The sequence below is a fragment of the Triturus cristatus genome, chromosome 3_2, assembly GCF_964204655.1.
Source record: "Triturus cristatus chromosome 3_2, aTriCri1.1, whole genome shotgun sequence".
NCBI lineage: Eukaryota > Metazoa > Chordata > Amphibia > Caudata > Salamandridae > Triturus > Triturus cristatus.
The window spans coordinates 450,993,875-451,016,703 of NC_140584.1; the positions used below are offsets into that span (position 1 = coordinate 450,993,875).

At 46.6% G+C, this 22,829-nt stretch overlaps 1 protein-coding gene across 1 annotated transcript in view; it reads right to left on the reverse strand.

Moving 5' to 3' along the window:
• OTOG (otogelin) overlaps window positions 1-22,829 on the reverse strand; it is a 1,045,291-nt gene that overhangs the window by 236,839 nt on the left and 785,623 nt on the right. The window contains exon 44 of the mRNA XM_085647044.1: window positions 1,895-2,107. Within this exon, the coding sequence (XP_085503170.1) occupies window positions 1,895-2,107 (213 nt within the window). The remainder of the gene's footprint in view (window positions 1-1,894; window positions 2,108-22,829) is intronic.

The window sequence follows — 22,829 nt, forward strand, 5'->3', positions numbered from 1 at the left end:
ACTGTCTTTTCCCTCAGAGTGATTTGATATCAGTTTTTTAAATGCATCCTAATGTCCTAATAAAAGCATACGTTCTCTAGTTGTTTATTGTCATATCCTACAAGATTATGAAATTTCAGATTTCCATGCGTTTCCACTGCACCAAATGTGTTGACTGTTATGGCATCACATATTTCGAAATTACACACTAATGTTCATATCAGTTTTTGAATGTCACATCATCAAATGTAATAACACTAAAAACCCAAGATGCTTTGTAAATTGCAACCTATTACACAGCAGTGTATTTTGTGTTTACAACACCATGTTTGAACAGGTCAATGCAACAATACATTTAAAACGTCCACAGAAAACTACTTCAGGTCAAAGATTTGTCTAAATCCACATATGAACTTGAAAAGTACAAAAATTAACAAAACTAAGGGGCTGATTTAGAATCCGATAGACTAGCACAAATGTGGAAGAGGACATTAACAGTCAAATCCTCTGCCTGCCCACCCTATTACAAATTGGGAGGACCCTCATCCTTCAGACTGTATTGCTCCTGCTGGCTTCACCATTGGAAAGCCTATTCCAACAGGACAATGGAGTAGGGCCCATCACAGAAAGGCCACCAGACCACCGCCTTAATACCAGTGAATGGTCTGATGGGTTTTTGCATTTGTTACCAACAGGAAAAAACCTTTGGGGGTTTGCTTTTGAAAAAAAATGTTTGGTGAATGGCTGTCAGAAAGATAGCGGCCACACATCAAGGGGGTTAGTTATGAGAGCCTTGGGTCACTTTTGCACCACGTAAAGTGGTACATGAGTGATGCAGGGATCTGAATCAGGCTTATGAAGCCATGCAAACGGGCGTGGCTGGCACAGGTAAGAGCCGTGGGGCGGGGGCGGGGTGGTGTCGGCAGACAATGGGATAGGTTAAATTAAATTATTAATAAATAAAACCACTTATCTTGTGCTCGCCACATCGCCGAGTCGCCTAGTTGCAAGGTAAATGGTTTTATATATTTTTTTTATTTAATTTGACCTATTCCCATTATCTGTCGACTCACCCCCACCCCTCCGCCCCACTGCTTTTACCTGTGCCGGCTGCGCCGGCCCGCAAAGCCACCCTGCATGGCTCTGAGTGAATCTTGAGTAGGCATCGTAGCGTAAATCGCTGGGCCGCCTTACTCTGCGCTCTGGAGAAGTTCCATGGGCGTTGCGGTTGGTGTTTCCATGCAACATACTTGGATTTTGATGCTGTCCTAGATTTACAAAATCATGTAAACCTGGGGAAGCACCAAATCCTTACACCTCCCGAGGTGAGGCGTAACAAGGAGAAATATCTTGATTTCTCCTAATTTTTTCCTCCTTCTATGTGTGCTGCATTAGAAAGAGGAAAACACCTCTTAGGATTGTCTTGCATGCAGGAGGGTGGCCCTTCTTGCACAAAAGCAATCCTGCATGCAACGGAGACACCCTTGCACCATGGTGCATGGGTGCTTGCATTGGCGCTAGGATGCCGAACCAGCGCCAGCGCAGAGAGAGAGGACAGGAATGCACCGTATTGCACTAATACAGTGCATTTCTGTCCTTTCACATTGGCGTAGGGCAGCACAGCAAGGTGACCTGTTGCCCTGCCCTATGCCAAAATCCCGTAAATGAGGGCCCAAACTTCAAATTCCTTCAGAGGAATGGCGGTAAGGACAGTTCCTCTGAAGGCACCACTGGGCTAGCAGTGATCTCTAAATATGGGTGGCGGAGATAATAACCTGTGTCTCCCTGGAGAATGGGCAGGCCATCTGCCGACCACTAAACCTAGCCCTAAGGTCTGACACTGGATACTGGACGTTGGGTCCATGAACGAGGAGCTCTTAGGGTGTAAATGGTGCTGAAGAAGAATGGTACCTACCGCAGACCTTCTGAGGGCAGCACGTTTGGTTGTCGTGCACAATGATGGACATCTCCCCATAACGCTGGCAGTCTACCTCCTGCATGTCCGCGCAGGAATATTCCACAGGAACGACAGTGTCCGTGTCCACGCATTTCTGCATGCAGCATCCACCGTGGGAGGTCCTCCAGATGTCTCCTACTGCTCGCGGGTTTCCAAAATTGTCAGTGCAAGCTGAAAGATTGAAAGAGGACGAGACTATGAGCCACTGTACGACCTTAAGAATCGGAAAGGCTATCAGTGCTTATCTAGCAAAGGACAGCAGCACGTGTGCCACTCGTGTTCAACAAAATAGTGGATTTGGAACAATTTGCTCTTTTTAGGAAAGATTACTAGCAGGTTCGAAAATAATCAGAGCTTGCCAATGTCTGACAAGTGACAATGTGTGTGTAGAATTAATTATAGGGCAGGGGCAAAAGTACAGCGGAAATATCCTTGTGATCAGTTTAGTATGGGAAGCAAAGATCGGAATTTGTTCACAATCTGTGTAATCATCTTCTTTGCAGGGCAATAATAAAACAATTGATTTACAGTCGGGGAAGAAACTCACACGTTAATATTTGGCAGCAGAACGATGCCTATAAAAAAATGTGGTATTTGAGCACCATCTTGAGGGATCAAAGGGGTACTGCCTGCAATTTAGATAACCAAGGGCAGATTTACAACAAAGTAACGCAACACGGTGCAGCAAGTCATTTTGCTGAGCCCTGCTGCATTAGTTTGGAAAGCACAGAGAAGCAACATATTTACAAGAATATGTCGCATCTCTGTGCTTCTCCTGCGCTGGTGCACAAACTGCAGCCATGCGCCGGCGCAGGCACCCTTGCACCATGATGCCTGTGTCGTGGGGAGATTGTTTTTGTGCAGGAAGGGACACCTTCCTGCACAAAAACAATCACAAGAGGCTTTTTCCTCTTTCAATGCGTGCTGTAGAATGCAGCACGCATTGAAAGAAGAAAAAACGAGGAGAAATGAAAACATTTCTCCTTGTTGCGCCTCGCTACCATTCACACGCATCTCCAGATTTACGATTTCTCATAAATCTGGAATGTGTCTTGTTCCATGGGTGTTGCGTGGGAACACCCACAGCAACACCCATGGAACGCCCCTTCAATGCACATTGCTGCGTATGAAGGGGCCATATTTACGAGTAGAGGAAAAGTCATGCAGGTGGCTTTTCCTCTCCTTGTTAATATGGAGGAGCCCCCTGCGCCACCAGTACGTCACGAAAAGTGATGTAGTGGTGGCGCAGGGGGCGTGTAAATCTGCCCCATAGTTTGGAGTTAGATACGATTCTGGAGCAACTGAGGGGCCTGTTTACCAACTTGTCACGCAGTGCAGCTCAGCTACTGCGTGACAGGGATAGGGCAGGAATTCACCGAATTCAAGGGAATATGGCGCATACATTCCTTTTGGCAGCCTTGCGCCAACACAGGTACCCTTGCACTCTTTAGCCTTGCCAAGATGGCATGATGTGCAGTGCGCTGTGCTGCGTAATAGGTAAAGGGCAGGAATGCATCACACTTATCAATATATGGCGCATTCCTGTCATTTCCCAGCTCTGGTGCACAATGTGCTGCCTGGCACCAACGCAGACACTCTTGCTCATGGTGCAAGGTTGCCTGTATTGTAAGCCTTCCTGCACAAAAACAATCCTGTGAGGCATTTTTCTCTTTCTATGTGTCCAGCAGCACAAATAGAAAGAGAATGTAATGGGGAGAAATAAAGATATTTCTCCTCATTATGCCTCACCTTGGGAGGCGTAGCCTTTTCATGCATTCCCAGGTCTATCACTTATAGTAAATCTGGGTATGCTCCAAAATCCATGGGTGGATATGTGGGAACACCCACACTGCACCCATGAACCGCCTCCCTGGTGCAGAGTAACACATCACAGCGATTTGCTCTGTACTGCTCTGGATTTATCAAGCCACTCAGGGCCACACAAGGTGGCCTTGCATGGCTTAATAAATCCTACTTAGGGTTTGCATTGCCCTTGTGCCATCTTGCGTAGCGCAAGGGCGATGCTAAACCTACATAAATATGCCCATAAGTATGGGTTCTTTGGAGTGTCTCACTATTTATTGTTCTTTGATATCCCTTATGTCGTAGATGTTTTTGATACGTTCTACCACACTATTGCACTAGCGAACTATTATTATGAAGCAACTTAAAAGACTAATTTATACACTTTTTTAATGTGAAGTCTAAATTCGTAAGTGTTTCTTTAAAATAATGCTAACATAATTTTACATTATTCTTGTTCACTCTCAATCTCTAATTGGAGTACCTCTTAGTGTATCTATTCACCTAATAATTTTGGTGCAGATGGGCCAAGCTCTTGCACGGCCATAGACAATGGGAATGGCTTGTCAAATAAGAGCCGAGCTGGCATCCCTGATGTTACCCCTTTTCCAACAGAATGCGGTTTATTAAACACAAAAACTCATAATAGGGCAGGGGCAAAAGTACAGCGGAAATATCCTTGTGATCAGTTTAGTATGGGAAGCAAAGATCGGAATACGTTTATAACCACATGTGACACGTGCATTAATCTAAAATAGTGTGCTATTCAGTTCCAGATAGAACGAAACAAAAAACACTGTCCGTTAGTATTAAAAGGTACAGATAATAAAATATTAATCTAGTGGCTAAACTGCATGATGTGTAAACAGGAGACCCTGGTTGAAGTCCCGTCTTTACCATTTGAACAAATAGTGTGCTCATAAAACCAATCAATCGCTTTACTTTCTGTGTCTCATTACCTTGGATTGTTTCATTTGATAGCACTTTGAGTACATTTCAGGATGGTTTGTAGACTATAACCTGTATCCATGCATAAGAGCACTATGAACCGTACGACAATTGACCAATCTGTTGGTACACCCATGACATCACCATTAGGGCAGATGGGAGGCCATGAATATATCTAAGTTCATGTGTAGAAACCATCACTTTTAAAACAATTTCACTTAATTCAGTGACATAATCTAATGTACTTGATTCAAAAACTTCCTAATGTTAAAGAAACACACGTTTTAAATTTTAAAATCTTTATCATGATTTACATGAGGTTTGCTGTGTCATTTATAAGAATTCATGGCTCGGCCCATGCTTTGGCTCTTTGGTTAGAGTCAGATCTCTGGATTAGCAGTGCCTCGACACTCTCTATTAATGTCCATCAATTGCAGGCTTGCCCACCTCTAAATTCCACTTTGATTGCAATAGTATTCAGTATTTGGTGCCAGAGCTTTGAGTATGTATATAACTTTTGCTCCACAATTATAATCAAATATCAGAGGGTTCCAATGATCTAGGAAGTCCCATAGTCCCAAACGATCCAGGGTAGAGGAGGTAATTATATACATACTCAAAGCTCTGGCCACCAAAGACTATTCCACCCCAAACTATAAACCATTATTCTTGTGGATCATTGATTGTGAAAAGTCTTATGCATGTGGGATTTCGTCACATGGCATTGTTTCTTCCGCTTGCCATAAAGATTTGAATTTGCCTTGAAGAAGTTCCTGTGTGGAACGAAACGCGTTGGCTGAGTCTTTTAAAGAAAATAAAAGGGAATACTTAAAGATACCTATTTGGATTTGGACTTCTTTTGACTGGTGCACCTTCCTCTTTTGTTCTTCTCATCTTCAATGTTAACATTTGTACAGATGACAAAATAATGAAGTAATAAATATGGGTGCCGTTCGTGGAAGGAGTTTGACACTGATTTTAATAACGTGCTTTTAACGGAGGGGTCTATCCAAGGCAGAGCAGCGGAGGAGTCGCCTGAAATCCTCACTGGAGGCTGTCACCCGAGGAAGCGAGTGTAATGCGGGACTGCGAGGACCAGCAGCCCCGTGACTGAACACAGCTGTGTCCTCTTCCCGTACTCCCGCCCTCCCGCCCTGACGCTATAACACTCCTCACGGCCCCCGCTTCGCGGGTGCCGTTCGTGGAAGGAGTTTGACACTGATTTTAATAACGTGCTTTTAACGGAGGGGTCTATCCAAGGCAGAGCAGCGGAGGAGTCGCCTGAAATCCTCACTGGAGGCTGTCACCCGAGGAAGCGAGTGTAATGCGGGACTGCGAGGACCAGCAGCCTCGTGACTGAACACAGCTGTGTCCTCTTCCCGTACTCCCGCCCTCCCGCCCTGACGCTATAACACTCCTCACGGCCCCCGCTTCGCGGGTGCCGTTCGTGGAAGGAGTTTGACACTGATTTTAATAACGTGCTTTTAACGGAGGGGTCTATCCAAGGCAGAGCAGCGGAGGAGTCGCCTGAAATCCTCACTGGAGGCTGTCACCCGAGGAAGTGAGTGTAATGCGGGACTGCGAGGACCAGCAGCCCCGTGACTGAACCCAGCTGTGTCCTCTTCCCGTACTCCCGCCCTCCCGCCCTGACGCTATAACACTCCTCACGGCCCCCGCTTCGCGGGTGCCGTTCGTGGAAGGAGTTTGACACTGATTTTAATAACGTGCTTTTAACGGAGGGGTCTATCCAAGGCAGAGCAGCGGAGGAGTCGCCTGAAATCCTCACTGGAGGCTGTCACCCGAGGAAGCGAGTGTAATGCGGGACTGCGAGGACCAGCAGCCCCGTGACTGAACACAGCTGTGTCCTCTTCCCGTACTCCCGCCCTCCCGCCCTGACGCTATAACACTCCTCACGGCCCCCGCTTCGCGGGTGCCGTTCGTGGAAGGAGTTTGACACTGATTTTAATAACGTGCTTTTAACGGAGGGGTCTATCCAAGGCAGAGCAGCGGAGGAGTCGCCTGAAATCCTCACTGGAGGCTGTCACCCGAGGAAGCGAGTGTAATGCGGGACTGCGAGGACCAGCAGCCTCGTGACTGAACACAGCTGTGTCCTCTTCCCGTACTCCCGCCCTCCCGCCCTGACGCTATAACACTCCTCACGGCCCCCGCTTCGCGGGTGCCGTTCGTGGAAGGAGTTTGACACTGATTTTAATAACGTGCTTTTAACGGAGGGGTCTATCCAAGGCAGAGCAGCGGAGGAGTCGCCTGAAATCCTCACTGGAGGCTGTCACCCGAGGAAGCGAGTGTAATGCGGGACTGCGAGGACCAGCAGCCCCGTGACTGAACCCAGCTGTGTCCTCTTCCCGTACTCCCGCCCTCCCGCCCTGACGCTATAACACTCCTCACGGCCCCCGCTTCGCGGGTGCCGTTCGTGGAAGGAGTTTGACACTGATTTTAATAACGTGCTTTTAACGGAGGGGTCTATCCAAGGCAGAGCAGCGGAGGAGTCGCCTGAAATCCTCACTGGAGGCTGTCACCCGAGGAAGCGAGTGTAATGCGGGACTGCGAGGACCAGCAGCCCCGTGACTGAACACAGCTGTGTCCTCTTCCCGTACTCCCGCCCTCCCGCCCTGACGCTATAACACTCCTCACGGCCCCCGCTTCGCGGGTGCCGTTCGTGGAAGGAGTTTGACACTGATTTTAATAACGTGCTTTTAACGGAGGGGTCTATCCAAGGCAGAGCAGCGGAGGAGTCGCCTGAAATCCTCACTGGAGGCTGTCACCCGAGGAAGCGAGTGTAATGCGGGACTGCGAGGACCAGCAGCCTCGTGACTGAACACAGCTGTGTCCTCTTCCCGTACTCCCGCCCTCCCGCCCTGACGCTATAACACTCCTCACGGCCCCCGCTTCGCGGGACGCACGCGGGCGCGCGCCGGGCGAAGCCCGGGCCAAGGGCGGGCCCGTCTGAGCCCGTCCGAGAACGCCAGAGAACGGAACGGGACCCCTCTCTAACACCTGCTGCTTGCAAATCTGGGAGCCTGGTAAGTGCAAGCTAATTACAGCACCTTCGTAACTCAGAGGGGCTTTGTTTTAAAACGTGGTGACCAGATGACAAAAATGGATAAAACGCAGAAAAGGGATGGTCCTACCTTGCAATCGACTGGGGGTGCCCTAATGGGAACATTGGACAACTTCTTGGTGAGAGTGCAGACAGCCCTTGCTAAGGACATTGAATTAACTGAGAAAAGACTTTCATTAGACATTCTCTGTGACAAGAGGTCTTCTTTGGGGAGTATGGTCAACTCAAAATCACCTCCCTGTGGTCAGCCTGTAAGGTTGGATTCTTCGAGCCCAGTATCGCTCGTGATGGAAGAACAAACTAACGAGTCAATGATTTGCCCCATGTCTTTGATTGAAATAACGGACGATAATGTTGATAATGTTAACATGGGTAATGGGGTCTCCACTTCTGAACCTTTGTTAGGTGTTAAGACTCGCTCAACCAGCAACATAAATGCGGCTACCGGCAAGCAACAACCAGCCACCACCCTGAAAAAAAACTGTAGGGGTAACCAAAAGAAAGCCGCTGGGAAGATCGTTAATACTAAGGCTGGTCAATCCCTAGCCCCAGTTCCATCGAAGGCTATTGCCTCACACCCCAAACCCCAAACAACTGAATCAAGGTCACATCTATTACCATCGTTGGGGACGGTGGATGTGGAAGTAACTGATACAGTATCTTTTTGGGTTAAAATGGAAAGTATTGTTAAGAAATTATGTGATCCCATCTACGAAAGATTAGGCTCCATTGAGAGTAGACTCGTATGTATGGAACTCTCACTTGCATCGGGTAATTCTCGGGGTGGCAAACAACACCTGAGCTCGTTAAAAGAGCATTCTGGTATAACAGGCCAACGGATTGTGACCAAACCTACTGCTAGTAATTTGGTTAACTCTACACTAGATAATCGACCTATCCCCCATGAGTCTGACCAGACCCCAGTAGTGGACACTAGGATAGTAGATGAACATCTTTCCCCACACCCGATACCAACTAGCCCTAGGGAAAGTAGAGTAGGAACTGACAGGCAGTTTCCAATCATTCAGTCTGGAGCACAGGCCTCTTCAGGCCTAATTGATCTACATCTACCCCCTGAAGCTGCCCCCTACGTGGTGATTTTAACTGGGGTTCCCAACCTGGCGAAGGGGGCAAGGGAATCCTATTGGGATTTAAAGAACAAATGCACGCATTGGCTTAATGCCAAACGACCACTGCCGGCCCAGATGAGTGCCGAGATCTTATATGCAAGGCGTGTAAACTGGGTGGGCAGAAATACCAAATCATCCAAGGGGGATTGTGTTGTTATTAATTTTAGGGATAGGCGGTGTGTGGAATACATTTGTTCCTGGCCCCAAAACGCTTCCGCTTCTTCTTCTATGATAAGTACAATGCCACTGTCTTACTTTTATGTATCCAAGCCACAGTTTACAGGTGGGAATACACGCAGGGGCCCCTTGACTAATGGAACCTTTTTTGAGGATATAAGATCGATTAACAGATTCGATGTACTCTCTGGGTTAGCGGACTGTGACTGACTGTTTAATGGTAGTATACACTCTAACGATGTTATACCATGTGTATCCTTATTAACATTAGGTAAATGTGGTAAAACAAATGTACTCTTAACGGCAGATGAGGGTATGTGTGATAGTGATCCGCTTAATGGTAGTGATGTTAATACATCCCTTGTACAAGTAAATATGATAGGGACCAGTGTACAAGGCATCCCTGTTGAATGTCAGAACGAAATCTTAGGCATTAACCCCAGGCCTTGTCTTGGTCAAGATATAGTCCCTTCCCCTATATCAATCACAGGGAGTATGGAAGGGGGATCCAACTTTGCAAGCCACGTATTGTTTTTATCTTGGAATGTGGCGGGTATAAACTCTAAGCTATCATCTCCCCTTTGGGTGGATTTTATTAGTAAGCATGACATCTGTCTTTTTCAAGAGACATGGTCAGTGGACCCGGTGTTCATGCTGGGATATTTGAACTTTTTTGTCCCGGCAGAGAAAAAGCCCAGGGGACGGGCATCAGGAGGCCTGATCATCTGGGTTAAACAGAACCTGGAATGCAAAGTTCAAATTATCCAAACACAGAACCCCGATATATTGGGAATTAGGCTGACCAGTCCGCAAAACCTTAAAATTGACATTTTTAATGTATATGCAAGGGGTTTACCAGGTGGGAAAAAATCTGAGGTGATATCTGCATTAAACACCATTGTAGAATCTAGCCCCTTTGATGTGCTCCCACTTATCGCTGGAGACTTTAATACGACCTTTGAGCCACTCGGGTCTCAAGACATGCTCCTGACAGAGGAAGAGGATGCAAAATGGGGTGTCCCACAGCTTGAGGCAAAGACAGTCGGCAAATGGACTGAGGCGGCCCTGTACCTGAAAGGGTTCTGCCTGGGTAACCAGCTGAGGGCAGCCAATGGCAGAACCAAGTCAGATAGGATGTGTAAGAAAACGTATAGCAATGGTACAAGGGCAAGTAATATAGATTACCTCTTAGTCCATTTGAGGATGTGGCATATGTTAGTGGACATGGTGGTTGAGACACGGATTGAAAGCGATCACAATCCCCTAGTAGCCGCGTTTGATTTTAGAATGGGAGCTAGCAAAGATCAAATTCCCGATAAGAATGGTCCAGCGGTAGTTCTATCAAATAACGAACGCCACCTTAAATGGCGCTACGTAGTAGAACACCCAGATTTGTTGGATAGTATAGAGTCCCACGTTGAAGAGGCACTGTCGTCAATTACGGCAGTAGGTAATTTAGGACAACCCTCAGTAACATTTGAGGAAATCCATGGGAAGCTAGTTGGAAAACTAAAATCTTGTTTCTGCAAACCCCCCGTAGTGCTGAAAGCTCCAAGAAGCAAACAGGAGGGTTGGTATAACGCCTCCTGTAAACAAGCTCGCACCGAGCTGGGACTTGCTCTAATATCAAAAGATCCGAGCAAGATTAAATCTGCTCGTAATATTCATAAAAAAGCCCTATGGAAAGCAAAAAAGGATTGGAACGAATGTGAGTGGCAAGACTTAAAAGCAGCATGTGCTTATAAAGACCAGAAAAAATTCTGGAACATTTTTAAATGGAAAAAGGGCGAAATAGTTGACAGCCCTCATAATCATGTACCACAGAGTTCTTGGGTAGATTTTTTTAAGTCTCAATACTCGATAGGCCCTGAGGAAGCTAGTAAGCCTTCTCAGGTAAGGCCGTTTTATGATATCCCTGTGTTCAGTGTCGGGGATGTTGACATTGCGCTCGATAAGGTCACCCAGGGTCGTGCGCCCGGCATGGACTGTATCCCGGCCGACGTTTTTTTGTATAAAAGAGAGAGGTGGTCATTATATATCATGCACCTAGCAAATGCTATTGCACAGGGAATGCCGATCCCGTACTCTTGGAAAGGTGCGGAAATCGTCCCAATATATAAAAAAGGGGATAAATCGTTGGCTTGTAATTATAGACCCATTAGCCTGATAGATGCTTTACAAAAGATTTTGGGTAGGCTGGTCTTGGGCAAAATCCAGACCTGGATGGAATCCAGTAATGTGCTAAGTCCTTTGCAGGCGGGGTTTCGCCCTAAAACCAGCACTATAGACCAGGTCTTTAGGTTTATTGTCCTCTATTGGAGGACAGTGGTCCTGGAAAAAGGGGTTTTGTATGCTGTGTTCGTCGACCTGCGGGCGGCCTTCGACTTAGTCCCACGTGACAAGCTGTGGCAAGTGTTGGAGGGTTTGGGGATGGCTCCGGAGTTATTGGCATTGGTCGTCCGCCTACATGAGGGCAATTTTGCTCGGGTCCGGTGGGGAAAGCAGGGCGAGGTTACGGAGTCTTTCCCCGTGGAGCGAGGAGTGCGGCAAGGCTGTGTCTTGGCACCGACCTTGTTCTCGCTCTTCGTGAACGGGGTGGCCGAGTTCCTCTCCCGGGTCCCCTCAGATGCTCCAGCAATGTCCGGTACCCGCATTCCTGTCCTCATGTTCGCGGACGACACTCTGCTGATTTCGAAAACTCCGAGTGGCCTACAGCTGACCCTCCGGCGCTTTGAAGAATTCTGCTTGCTACGTGGTCTGGAGATTAACGTCTCCAAGACCAAGTTTATGGTTTTGAATGGCCCGAACCCGTGTAGATCGTATAAACCCTTCAGTAGCGTAATTGTAATGAATGGCTCCCCCCTGGAACAGGTGGATGCTTTCACCTATTTGGGAGTAACATTACAGAAGAATATGTACTGGAAAAGCCAAATAGACTCTTCTATTTTGAAGTTTAAACAGCAGACAGGTTTCCTTCTAAAAAGATTCAAAACCTCGCAGACCCAGCCAATAGCCCCACTCCTTGAGGTCTATACGATGAAGGTACGTAGCTCATCCTTATATGGTTCTGAGCTATGGGGATATGGTAGTAACCCAAAACGATTGAACGCCATGGAGAGCGAGTTTATAAGGAAAGTCGTTGGCGTACCGCAAAGTACTCCTTTGTTACCCCTTTTCTGGGACCTAGGTCTGAAAACCATACAAGACACTGCCAATTTGCGACCATTGCTTTATTGGCGTAGGATCTTGTCAACTGAGGAGCTAATGCATTATGCGCTGGGCCTAAAAGAAATAATGGAGAAAGATCACTTCCATAGAATAGACTGGTTGAGGTCCATTAAGGTGTTACTCTACAGATTGGGTTGGAACGACCTTTGGGATGATCCCCTAAATGCTGTTTTTCCCTCAAAGGAAATTGTCAAAACCAAGTACTGGGAATTTATTGCCATGGAATCTGCTGCAAAGGGGTGTACTTCCCAGCTAACAGCTAGATACCTGGAGATCAAGGCTCATCCCAGTCAGGAACGTTATTGGGATTTGATAGAAACACCAACTGATCGCAAACTTTATTTTCAGTTTAGGATAGGCACTCTCCCTATTACCTCATTTACCTCTAAATGGTCAAAAGGGTCCTCGGACAAATGTCCAAAATGTAGGGACAAGATCGAATCTTTGAGCCATTTTGTTTTCTTTTGTCCCCTTTATGAGCTCCCACGGAAAAAATGGGTATTACCTGTCTGTCGCCTCTTAGGCACCCGAAGACATGTAGAGGCATTAAGAATCTTGTGTTCTGATCCAAGCCCACTAATTGCAATTGCAATGGCAAAGTACATAAAGTGGGCCTGGATAATACGTTCCAGACAGACAAATATCAAAAGTGCCAATTTAGTAGCGCTTGTTTGAAGTCATGTATAATGTATCTTACATCTTTTAATTTCGGATTTATCTGTTTAATTCAAATTAAACTAGGAAGTTTTTTCTTTATTAACTGTTTCACTAGATATCATCGTTGTTTATTTAAATTGATGTTTAGTACAGGTGTAAGTCCGAAAATCATGTGTCTATGGAAATATGTTATGTATTGTCTTAACTTATGTTTTAGCATGTGTATGTAGCTGGCCAATGTATGATACTTTCATGACTTAATTGTCGAATAAAGTTTATTTAAATCGGTAATAAATAGCAAAAAAATTGCCGCATTAGGAACATAATCTGTGTTTTGTTGCTGCATTATTTACTTAACCCTACTGCATATTTTGGTTCTCCCATGTTGCATAATTCCAGTGGCCCTGATTATATTCTATAGCACTTGTCATAAGGCATATGGGATATCCAACACATTTGTGATGACTCAGGCCCCAAGTCTGAAAGCAAAACTAGGGACCAGGAAAAGGGAGCAGAGAGACCTCAGCAGGTATGAAATACTGCTTTATCCAACTCAAAGCTTTTGGTGTCAAAACTGAAGGCTTCAACAGGAGCTCAATGAGAATGTATCTAACTTCAAGGGACCCTTGCTGACATTACCATCCTGCCCTGCTGGAAAATGTTGAAATAAAAAAACTTGCAAACTTTTAAGGAAAAAACATTGACTGGTCTGACCCACTCAATTTACCCAACTTCTGCAGCATTATGGTTGGCCTGAAATCATGTCCAGATCCCTGCCTATCATGAACATTGACATTTTGTGATTTCTCTTGATTCTATTTGCCTTAAAAATGTACAAATGAATATTCCCTCTAATACTTATCCAATTTAAAAACAAATGCGTATTTTTGCTTATTAAAAAATGTTTTTATTTTCTTATTTTGTTGGACAATTTTATTCTGTGTTGTTTTCAACTTCAACTTTGTTTGTTACTGCTTGAATTTAACATGCATTTCTCTGGAGAATTGCTTACTGCTTACTGCTTGTAAAATAGCAATCCGAGTTTAAGCTGTGTAGTGATTTTCATTGAACTGTGTTCTGACCTAAGAAGAATGTAAATGTAAAATGTAAATTTGATACTTGTATAGCGCACTACTCACCCGCAAGGGTCTCAAGGCGCTTGTACGAATACCGCTGTGGAACCCATCCTGGCTTTCCCTGTGAGGCGTCCACACCTGGGCACCCCCAAGGTGGAGGCCGGGCATCCTTAGCATTGTGGGGGCCGTTGTGGAGATTAAGCAAGCTATTGCCCAGAGTTGCAGAGAGGGACTCCATGATTGGAATAGGCACCGAGGCGAGAATTATCAGGTCCGTGGAATTTTTTAACCCAAGACCCGCCGAGGCGGGGAATTAAACCCTGGTCCCGGGCTAGACCTCTGCATCAGGGTCTGCCGCTCTAATCATTGAGCCTCACTTCTCCACTGCTTATTAAGTTGGTATTGAGTACCAGTGCCCACATTATAAATCTATCTTTTGACAGTTTTGGTGAGTGTATGCTTGATCTCACTTTGTTATATGTTCCCTGTGTACTATCAACTTTCTAAGTGTCTATCCCATGGCTCACTATTTCCTTTTTTGTACCTCTGTATGCTCCCTGTCAAGGTTTTCTTTTACTCTTATATTTCTCCAGGTCTCCTATTTGATGACAGTCTCAATCTCGTCATTCATAGTAACCCAAAACAAATAAACTAAGTGCTGAAAGAGCTCAGAGGTAGTCTCTGTTTATAGTTAAAATATATGATAAGAGGAACTCTATTGATTTCTTAAAACTATTATGTTTTAATCAACTTTGTTAAGGTTCAAAAATAGTTAATTGATGTACTTATTCAATACATTACACAATATCCAAGATAAATAATATACAGTTATATTGACTCAATTGATCAACAATATTTTCAAACTATAAGGCTCAATTCATCAGCCATATTTCTCATTCGAGTCCATCTTCATGATTTCATTTCAGTAGTCAGTCCTTCATTGTAAAATCCAAAATTGTTTACTAAAAGTCTTCCAAATAATTCCAAGAAACTTTTTCACAAGAAGCACAAAATTATTTTTATGAAAGTTCGCAATCAACCCAGGTTTTGTTGATTCCATGCGGCTTTATCAAGGCTTAGGAATCCAATACGTTACTTATTTCTGCAACAAGTAAGGACTTCACTTTCATGCTCCCAACAACTCTCAACGTGATCAATAAAAAAACACAAAATGTAAATATTGTTAATGAACAAAGTTAAATTAATTGTGCATTTCATATTTTGGGTTCCTTAGATTGCAGCAAATAAGTACTTTTATTAACTGTTTAAACCTGAACAAAGTTAACAAACCCTTGATTATTTTTCAAAATCAATAGAGTGCCTCCAACCTGATTTCTTATATTTTAAATTAGTTATGGCAATAGAGGTACTGGTATTCCTGGAGTGCAACTTGGTGTTGTACTATATTTTCTCCCCCAGATTAGTTTTGTGCTTATTATTTTTTTTGCTAAGTCACACATGCCCTACGAAACTGCATAGCATGTGCATGGCCATGTCCTCCAGTGCACGGCAATAAACTAGCCTCTCAGGTGCCAAACCCCTCCTCTCTGTCTCCCTCGAGCCCCAGTCCCGTTGCCTTTAATTAATGGCTACCCTACATATTGGGATACGATATACTCCTGCCCTCTCCTTTTCAAATGAATTAATTGGTCACACATATTCTCTTAGAGGATTTGGGGTCAGCTGATGTGCCTTGTTGACTTATAACCAGTGGTGTGCCCATATTCAGAAAGGCAGAAGTCTGGATTGTTTCATCATCAGACCCAAATTCATTGCATGTGATAATCTGTGATGGAGTTGTGGGATTTCAAGAAATTAAACACATGACAGGTGTTGGATGAGTGGTTGAGACCTTCGTCTGCATTCATCCCCTTGCTCTTCTCTATTTTATATCATTCCAGCCATGCACAAGGACAGGCAGGCGCCTCAGCTCTACATGGGCCATGCACCAGTACTATTGCAGACGTTGAAGAGGCAGTACACAGCTTTCCCAAGTCATAAAAGACAATTCAGCTCACCATCTTTGTTTAAGCATAATTCTCCTTTCCCATAGTTCACTCTGCAGTCTGCACTCTTGCAGGCCACAGTACTCTTTCATGACCATATTTCCACTCACAGCCCTCCCTGCCCTATTCTTCCTTTGCTTGATGCTTTGGCTCCATTCCATTTGTCCTGTCTTGGGGGCATATTATCAAGCCAGGCGATACAATTATCGCCGCTTTAAAAGGCAGAAAACTGCCGCTAAAAAGGCGATAATGGTCTTGATAATATGCTCTATGGAATTCCAATTGAAGCCCATGTTAGACGTCCTTCACATCTAACATGGGCTTCAATTGGAATTCTATAGTGCATATTATCAAGCCCATTATCGCCGTTTTAGCGGCAGTTTTCTGCCGCTAAAACGTCAATAATTGTACCGCCTGTCTTGATAATATGCCCCATAGTTCTTTCTTCAATTCTTTCAGCTTCCTCTATTATTTTGCTCTTGTGGCGCACTCATTCTTTTCTTATAGTTCTCGTTCTCTTTTGAATGGTGATGCCTCTCTCCCTAGCTTTACTCTTTAGTCCCTCTTATAATTGAAATGCCTCCCTACCTCTTGAAACTCTCTACACTTTCTTTTTACACCATCTCCTGTGTTTTTCATTTATCTGTAATTGCCTTGACTCTATTTTATGTTTCTTGCTTCTTCTTTGTCACACTTAACTCAATCTGCTCTCCTGTCTTTTACAAGGCTCCCAGCGCAACCCTGTGGCATGATTTCATTCTCACTCAGTGCTCTCTTTCTTGGGGCCTTCTACCTTCTTTACTTTCATATTGCCTCTTTCACCAAGCTCTCTCCTCTTTAAAGATCCGGTTTTCTATAGACCTCTGACACCCATCATTGTCTCTCTCTACTCTGTTGTGCCACTTTTGCATGTGGCTATGTCTCTTGGCATTGAAGCTTGTTGTCTCAAAGCTTTGTGCCTTTCACTGCACTCGAAACTTTGCCTCTTGTATGATTATTGGACTGCAGTTTGCTAACTTTTGCAATTGTTCTCCATCTCTTGGGAGTATCCCAACCAAGTGGTGGCGCAACCGCTCTGTAATTGACTACATCATATCAAGATCCAACTGGCATTGATAGGCATAATAAAATGAATGTATAGCACTTCATCTACAGTGGAAAAAGATGCACTGGAGAACAGCTGCTGACAACAGAGCTGCAAAGCAGATTGGTCCTGGATATAATACAGGCCATTGACGAAATATGTACTTACTTGCTAATTGGCTTTATAGAGCACCGCACATTCCCTTTCGTATGTTTCAGAGTTTAATGGATGTGGATCCTTTTCTAGAGTTCTGAGAAGAACCAGCCCACAGGACAGAACTACAGACATAGCTCATAGACTGCGTGAGTTACACAAATATCGAGTTGCAAAGCACAAAGGACGAGCACCTGACTTCTAGAAGATGTAAGAAATTTCTGCATATCACCCAAGACTCCAGCTTAATTGTGCTTGGAGTTTCGATTGTTATGAGAAGTCCACTAGAAAGATAAAAACTCAAATTTTTTAATGCAAAAGTAAAAAAAAAAACTATATTGGCTACAGCTGGAATAGAGCATGCGGGGTCACCATAACAAAAGAGTGAAACCATAATGTTTCAAGATATACAACAGAGTCGTGGCAACCTGCCCACATGCAGTAAGGATTTTTGGGTTAAAAACGGGGGATTTGAAATCGGAAGTCTATAGTGATACTAGTCGGGTCCAAACCTAAAAGGTATTTTATTTTAGTTTTTTTTTTAAACAAAATGTATATTGGGAAGATTAATTTAGAGCTGAATAAAATAAATCAACCATGCACTTGTACAGCTTTAAAGGACTCATTCCAGGACTGCTGGTCAAGCCTTACCCTTCAGGAGGGTTTTGCTCGTGGCTCGCCAGCGAGAGTATTATTGCATCAGTTGACTGCTGGGGATCTGCTGGTGGAAGCTCAAGGTTTTAGGCATGAATAAGTTTGGTCCCAGGAGGGACCCTTGAAGTAAGTGTGACTACAGGGCCTTCCTACCACAGCCCCCAGACAAGTAATACTTGTAGAAAATTAGGGATAAATTCCCAAGGAACAGATAGTACAATCATTTAACTATTGGTTAACCCGGGGCGGAGTTCGATAGCGGAGCTCTGCAATTGGCGGAGTCGGATAGAAAAATGCCGTTCGCGGTGATTTGTGGTGCCGGATGCTTGTCCACACTGTGCAATCATTGTGAACGGCACCATGCACAGCGCAAGATTTTTACTTGAGCTGCAGCTTTCTCAACGTGAATGGACAGTTTCTCAACGCGAGCGGTCACGAGCATACGCGACCACTCGCAGTGAGCAATCTGACCCCCCCCCCCCCCCCCCCTGGCCTCCCACATTGAGAAATCTCACCGAGAGGTTGGTTTTCCATGCTTGCGTTCGCCAACTTGATGTTGACGATCGCGAACAAGGAAATATCTCGCCGGGAGGTGGATTTTCCTCGCTCGCCAACATGATGTGCCGAAAGTGAGCGAGGAAAAAAACTCCACAACTCACAGCAGAGTTTTTGGGAACTCCACGATCTCCAAATAACGCGGAGTGTGGACAACTCTGCGAGTGGAGTTTACGTCCAGGGTCACTATTGGTATTGTTGTATTGTTGCACGCTGGAGTTATCTTCTGGCATCACACGTTCACTTCTGTAAAATTGCATGATGATGCTACTGGGGTATTGTTTCTCTGGTAACGCCCTGATGAATCCCCTGGACCCAAACGGGCCAGTAGAATAGGGCATGCAATCTAGGGTTATAGGACCACAGCATCCTTATTGCCCCTTCCTTTTTATAACTTTTAATATCCCCGCTCACCCCACCAATAAAGGGGTACCTCGAGTGAGTTAGGGGTTTTTATCTTAATGTTGAAGGCAATTTGTTTTCTAAGTGCTCCCTGGAATACAGTTGAGGCCACCCTGACCTGTAGGAGTCTGGGTGAACCCGATGACGAATCATGCCACTATTAGAGTGGGTGAGAGCTATAAATAAAAAAGAGGTTTTTCCTTTACCCACCTCTGAGTGCGGTGGAGACGTATATGCTTGCTTTTCCCTCTTCTTTCTCCAATTTCTAATCTCAGTGAGTGGATACTCGTTCGTGTGTTGGGGTTAGGCTCTTTTTTCTCACGGATAGTGTCCTCTGGTGCTGAGGAGTGAAGCTGTGTCCCTCCTCATGGCTTGTGTAACAGGGAGAGCCTGTGGGAGGCAGCAACAGAGGGCAAAGCATTCTGCAATCTACATGCAAAGATCACTGGCCTGCCTCACCCTGACACACTACTCCTGCGCACTCCACGGCCCGTTTCATAATGCATCCCCCACTCGCCTCTCCTGTACTAGGAATGGGCCCCGGAGGCTTTCACAGCCTCACCTGCCTGTCAAGGCATAACCAGTGAACGTGAAATGGGAGGCTTGCTGTGTGAGAGTATATTAACATGAAGGGAACACACAATCTCTTGGACGCTTTCGGCAAGGTAGTAACATTCTTTCACAAAGGGCCCCACCCAATCCCTCTGCTCTCATTTCCCTAGGCAGAATCCTTTTATTTTGTTTTCTTTATTTTAGGGTGTGGGGCTCCGCATGTCATGTTCATCCCCTTTGTAATAACTCTCCAGGCCAAGGCACCAGCGAAGACTCTGTGCATGTGCAATGTTTCAGCTGGTAATTATTCCCCTTCCTTAAGCGTGGCACACTTGAAGCAACTTCCCCTGCTTCGTGCTTGCTCCCTCCGTGTGTGTCAGCATTCTCACCACTGGGTTCATGTTAACACAACTGCTCATTTTAGTAATCTCCTTATACTCATGTATCTGATATATGGCTTGATATACCTCTCAGCCCGATCTCTTACCTTCTTGCCCGTTTACCGGCTAACGCTCTACCACACAGCTTTCCAAACTTTTCATATTGGTGACACACTTTTTGGAGATGCATCATTTTGGGACACAGTGAGGCAGGGTAGCGAGCGAGCGTAGCAAGCAAGCCTGAACCACTTAAGGGGGGTTCGGGGGGGGGGGGGTCTCCTCCGGAAGAACATTTTGAAATAAAAGTGGGCAAGTGCTCCCTCCCTCTCTCCCTCTCTCTGTCTCCCTCTGTCTCACTCACTGTCTGTCTCCCTATCTCTCTCTCTCTCTCTCTCTCTCCCTCTCTCTGTCACCCTCCCTCTCCCTCCATCTCCCTCTCTCTCCCTCCCTCTCTCTCCCTCTGTCTCCCTCCCTCTCTCTCCCTCTATCTGTCTCACTCCCTCTGGCACCCTCCTCCCTCTGTCTGTCTCCCTCTGTCTCCCTCTGTCTGTCTCCCTCCCTCTGTCTGTCGCCCTCTGTCTCCCGCTCACTGTCTCCCGCTCTCTGTCTCCCGCTCTCTGTCTCCCTCCCTCTGTTTCCCTCCCTCTGTTTCCATCCCTCTGTCTCCCTCCCTCTGTCTCCGTCCTTCTGTCTGCCTCCCTCTGTCTCCCTCCCTCTCCCTCTCTCTCTCTCCCTCTGTCTCCCTCTGTCTCCATCTCGCTCTGTATGTCTACCTCCCTCTGTCTCCCTATATCTGTCTCGCTCCCTCTGTCGCCCTCCTCCCTCTGTCTGTCTCCCTCTGTCTCCCTCTGTCTGCCTCCCTCTGTCTCCCTCCCTCTCCCTCTCTCTCTCTCTCCCCCTCTGTCTCCCTCTCTCTCTCTCTCTCTCTCCCTCTCTCTCTCTCTCTCTCTCTCTCTCTGTCTCCCTCCCTCCTTCTCTCTATCTCTCTCTCCCTCCCTCTCTCTATCTCTCTCCCTCTCTCTCCCTCTATATCGCTCCCTCCCTCTCTCTGTCTCCCTCTGTCTCCCTCTGTGATCTCACTCACTGTCTGTCTCCCTCTCTCTCTCTCTCTCTCTCTCTCTCTCTCTCTCTCTCTCTCTCTCTCTCTCTCCCTCTCTCTGTCACCCTCTCTCTCCCTCCCTCTACTCCCTCCTTCTCCCTCCCTCTGTCTCCCTCTGTCTCCCTCTACCTGTCTCGCTCCCTCTGGCACCCTCCTCCCTCTGTCTGTCTCCCTCTGTCTCCCTCTGTCTGTCTCCCTCCCTCTGTCTCCCTCTGTCTGTCGCCCTCTGTCTCCCGCTCACTGTCTCCCGCTCTCTGTCTCCCTCACTCTGTCTCCCTCACTCTGTTTCCGTTCCTCTGTCTCCCTCCCTCTGTCTCCGTCCTTCTGTCTGCCTCCCTCTGTCTCCCTCCCTCTCCCTCCCTCTCCCTCTCTCTCTCTCCCTCTGTCTCCCTCTCGCTCCGTCTCGCTCTGGTTAGAGGAGGCATACCCTGAAGCAGAGGTCAGACCCGGGACCAGGGTTCAATTCCCGATGCGGCAGGGTCCGGAGCCCAATTGTCCACGGACTCGATAATTCTCGCTTCGGTGCCCACTCTAAGCACGAGTTCACACTATGCAGCTCTGGGCAACAAGCTTGCTTAATCTCCACAACGGCCCCCCCGCGGCGGGATGCCTGGCTTTCACCTTGGGGATGCCCAGTACGGGTTATCTCACAGGGAAAAACCAGGACGGGTTCCCAATGCAAGCGCCAAGATGCCCAAGGGTAAGTTGAGCGCTATATAAGAACACATAATAATAATAATAATAATAATAATATCTGTCTCGCTCCCTCTGTCGCCCTCTGTCTCCCTCTGTCTGCCTCCCTCTGTCTCCCTCCATCTCCCTCTCTCTCCCCCTCTGTCTCCCTCTCTCTCTGTCTCCCTCTCTCTTTGTCTCCCTCTCTTTCTGTCTCCCTCTCTCTATCTCCATCTCTCTCTGTCTCCCTCTCTCTCTGTCTCCCTCTCTCTCTGTCTCTGCCTCTATCTGTGTGCCCCTGTCCCTGTCTCTGCCTCTAGCTGTCTGTCTGTCCCTGTCTCAGTCTGTCTCTATCTCTGCCTGTCTGTCTCCCTCCCTCTCTCTGTCTCTCTCTCTGTCTCCCTCCCCCTCTGTCTCCCTCCCTCTCTCTATCTCTCTCCCTCTCTCCCCCGCTTTCTCTCTCTGTCTCCCCCTGTCTCCCTTACTCTGTCTGTCTCCCTCTCTCTCTGTCTCCCTCCCTCCCTCTCTCTCTCTCTCTCGCTCTCTGTCTCCCTCCCTCTCTTTCCCTCTGTCTCCCTCCATCTGTCACCCTCTATCTGTCTCCCTCTATCTGTCTCCCTCTATCTGTCTCCCTCCCTCTGTCTCCATCCATCTGTCGCCCTCCTCCCTCTGTCTGTCTCCCTCTGTCTGTCACCCTTCCTCTGTCTGTCGCCCTCCCTCTGTCTCCATCTCTCTGTCTCCCTCTCTCTGTCTCCGTCCCTCTGTCTCCATCCCTCTGTCTCTGTCCCTCTGTCTCCTTCTCTCTCTCTCCCCCTGTTTCCCTCTGTCTGTCTCCCTCTGTCTCCCTCTCTCTCTGTCTCTGTCTGTCTCAGTCTCTGCCTCTATCTGTCTGTCCCTGTCCCTGTCTCTGCCTCTATCTGTCTGTCCCTGTCTCTGTCTGTCCCTGTATGTCGCTGTCTCCCTCCTCCTGTCTCCCTCTCTGTCTCTCTGTCTGTCTCTGCCTTTATCTGTCTTCCCCTGTCCCTCTCTCTGTCTCGGTCTCTCTCTCTGTCTCCCTCCCTCTCTCTGTCTCTCTCTCTGTCTCCCTCGCCCTCTCTCTGTCTCCCTCCCCCTCTATGTCTCCCTCCCTCTCTCTATCTCTCTCTCTGTCTCCCTCCCTCTGTCTCCATCTTGTCTGTCTCCCTCTTGTCTGTCTCCCTCTTGTCTATCTCCCTCTTGTATGTCGCCCTCCCTCTATC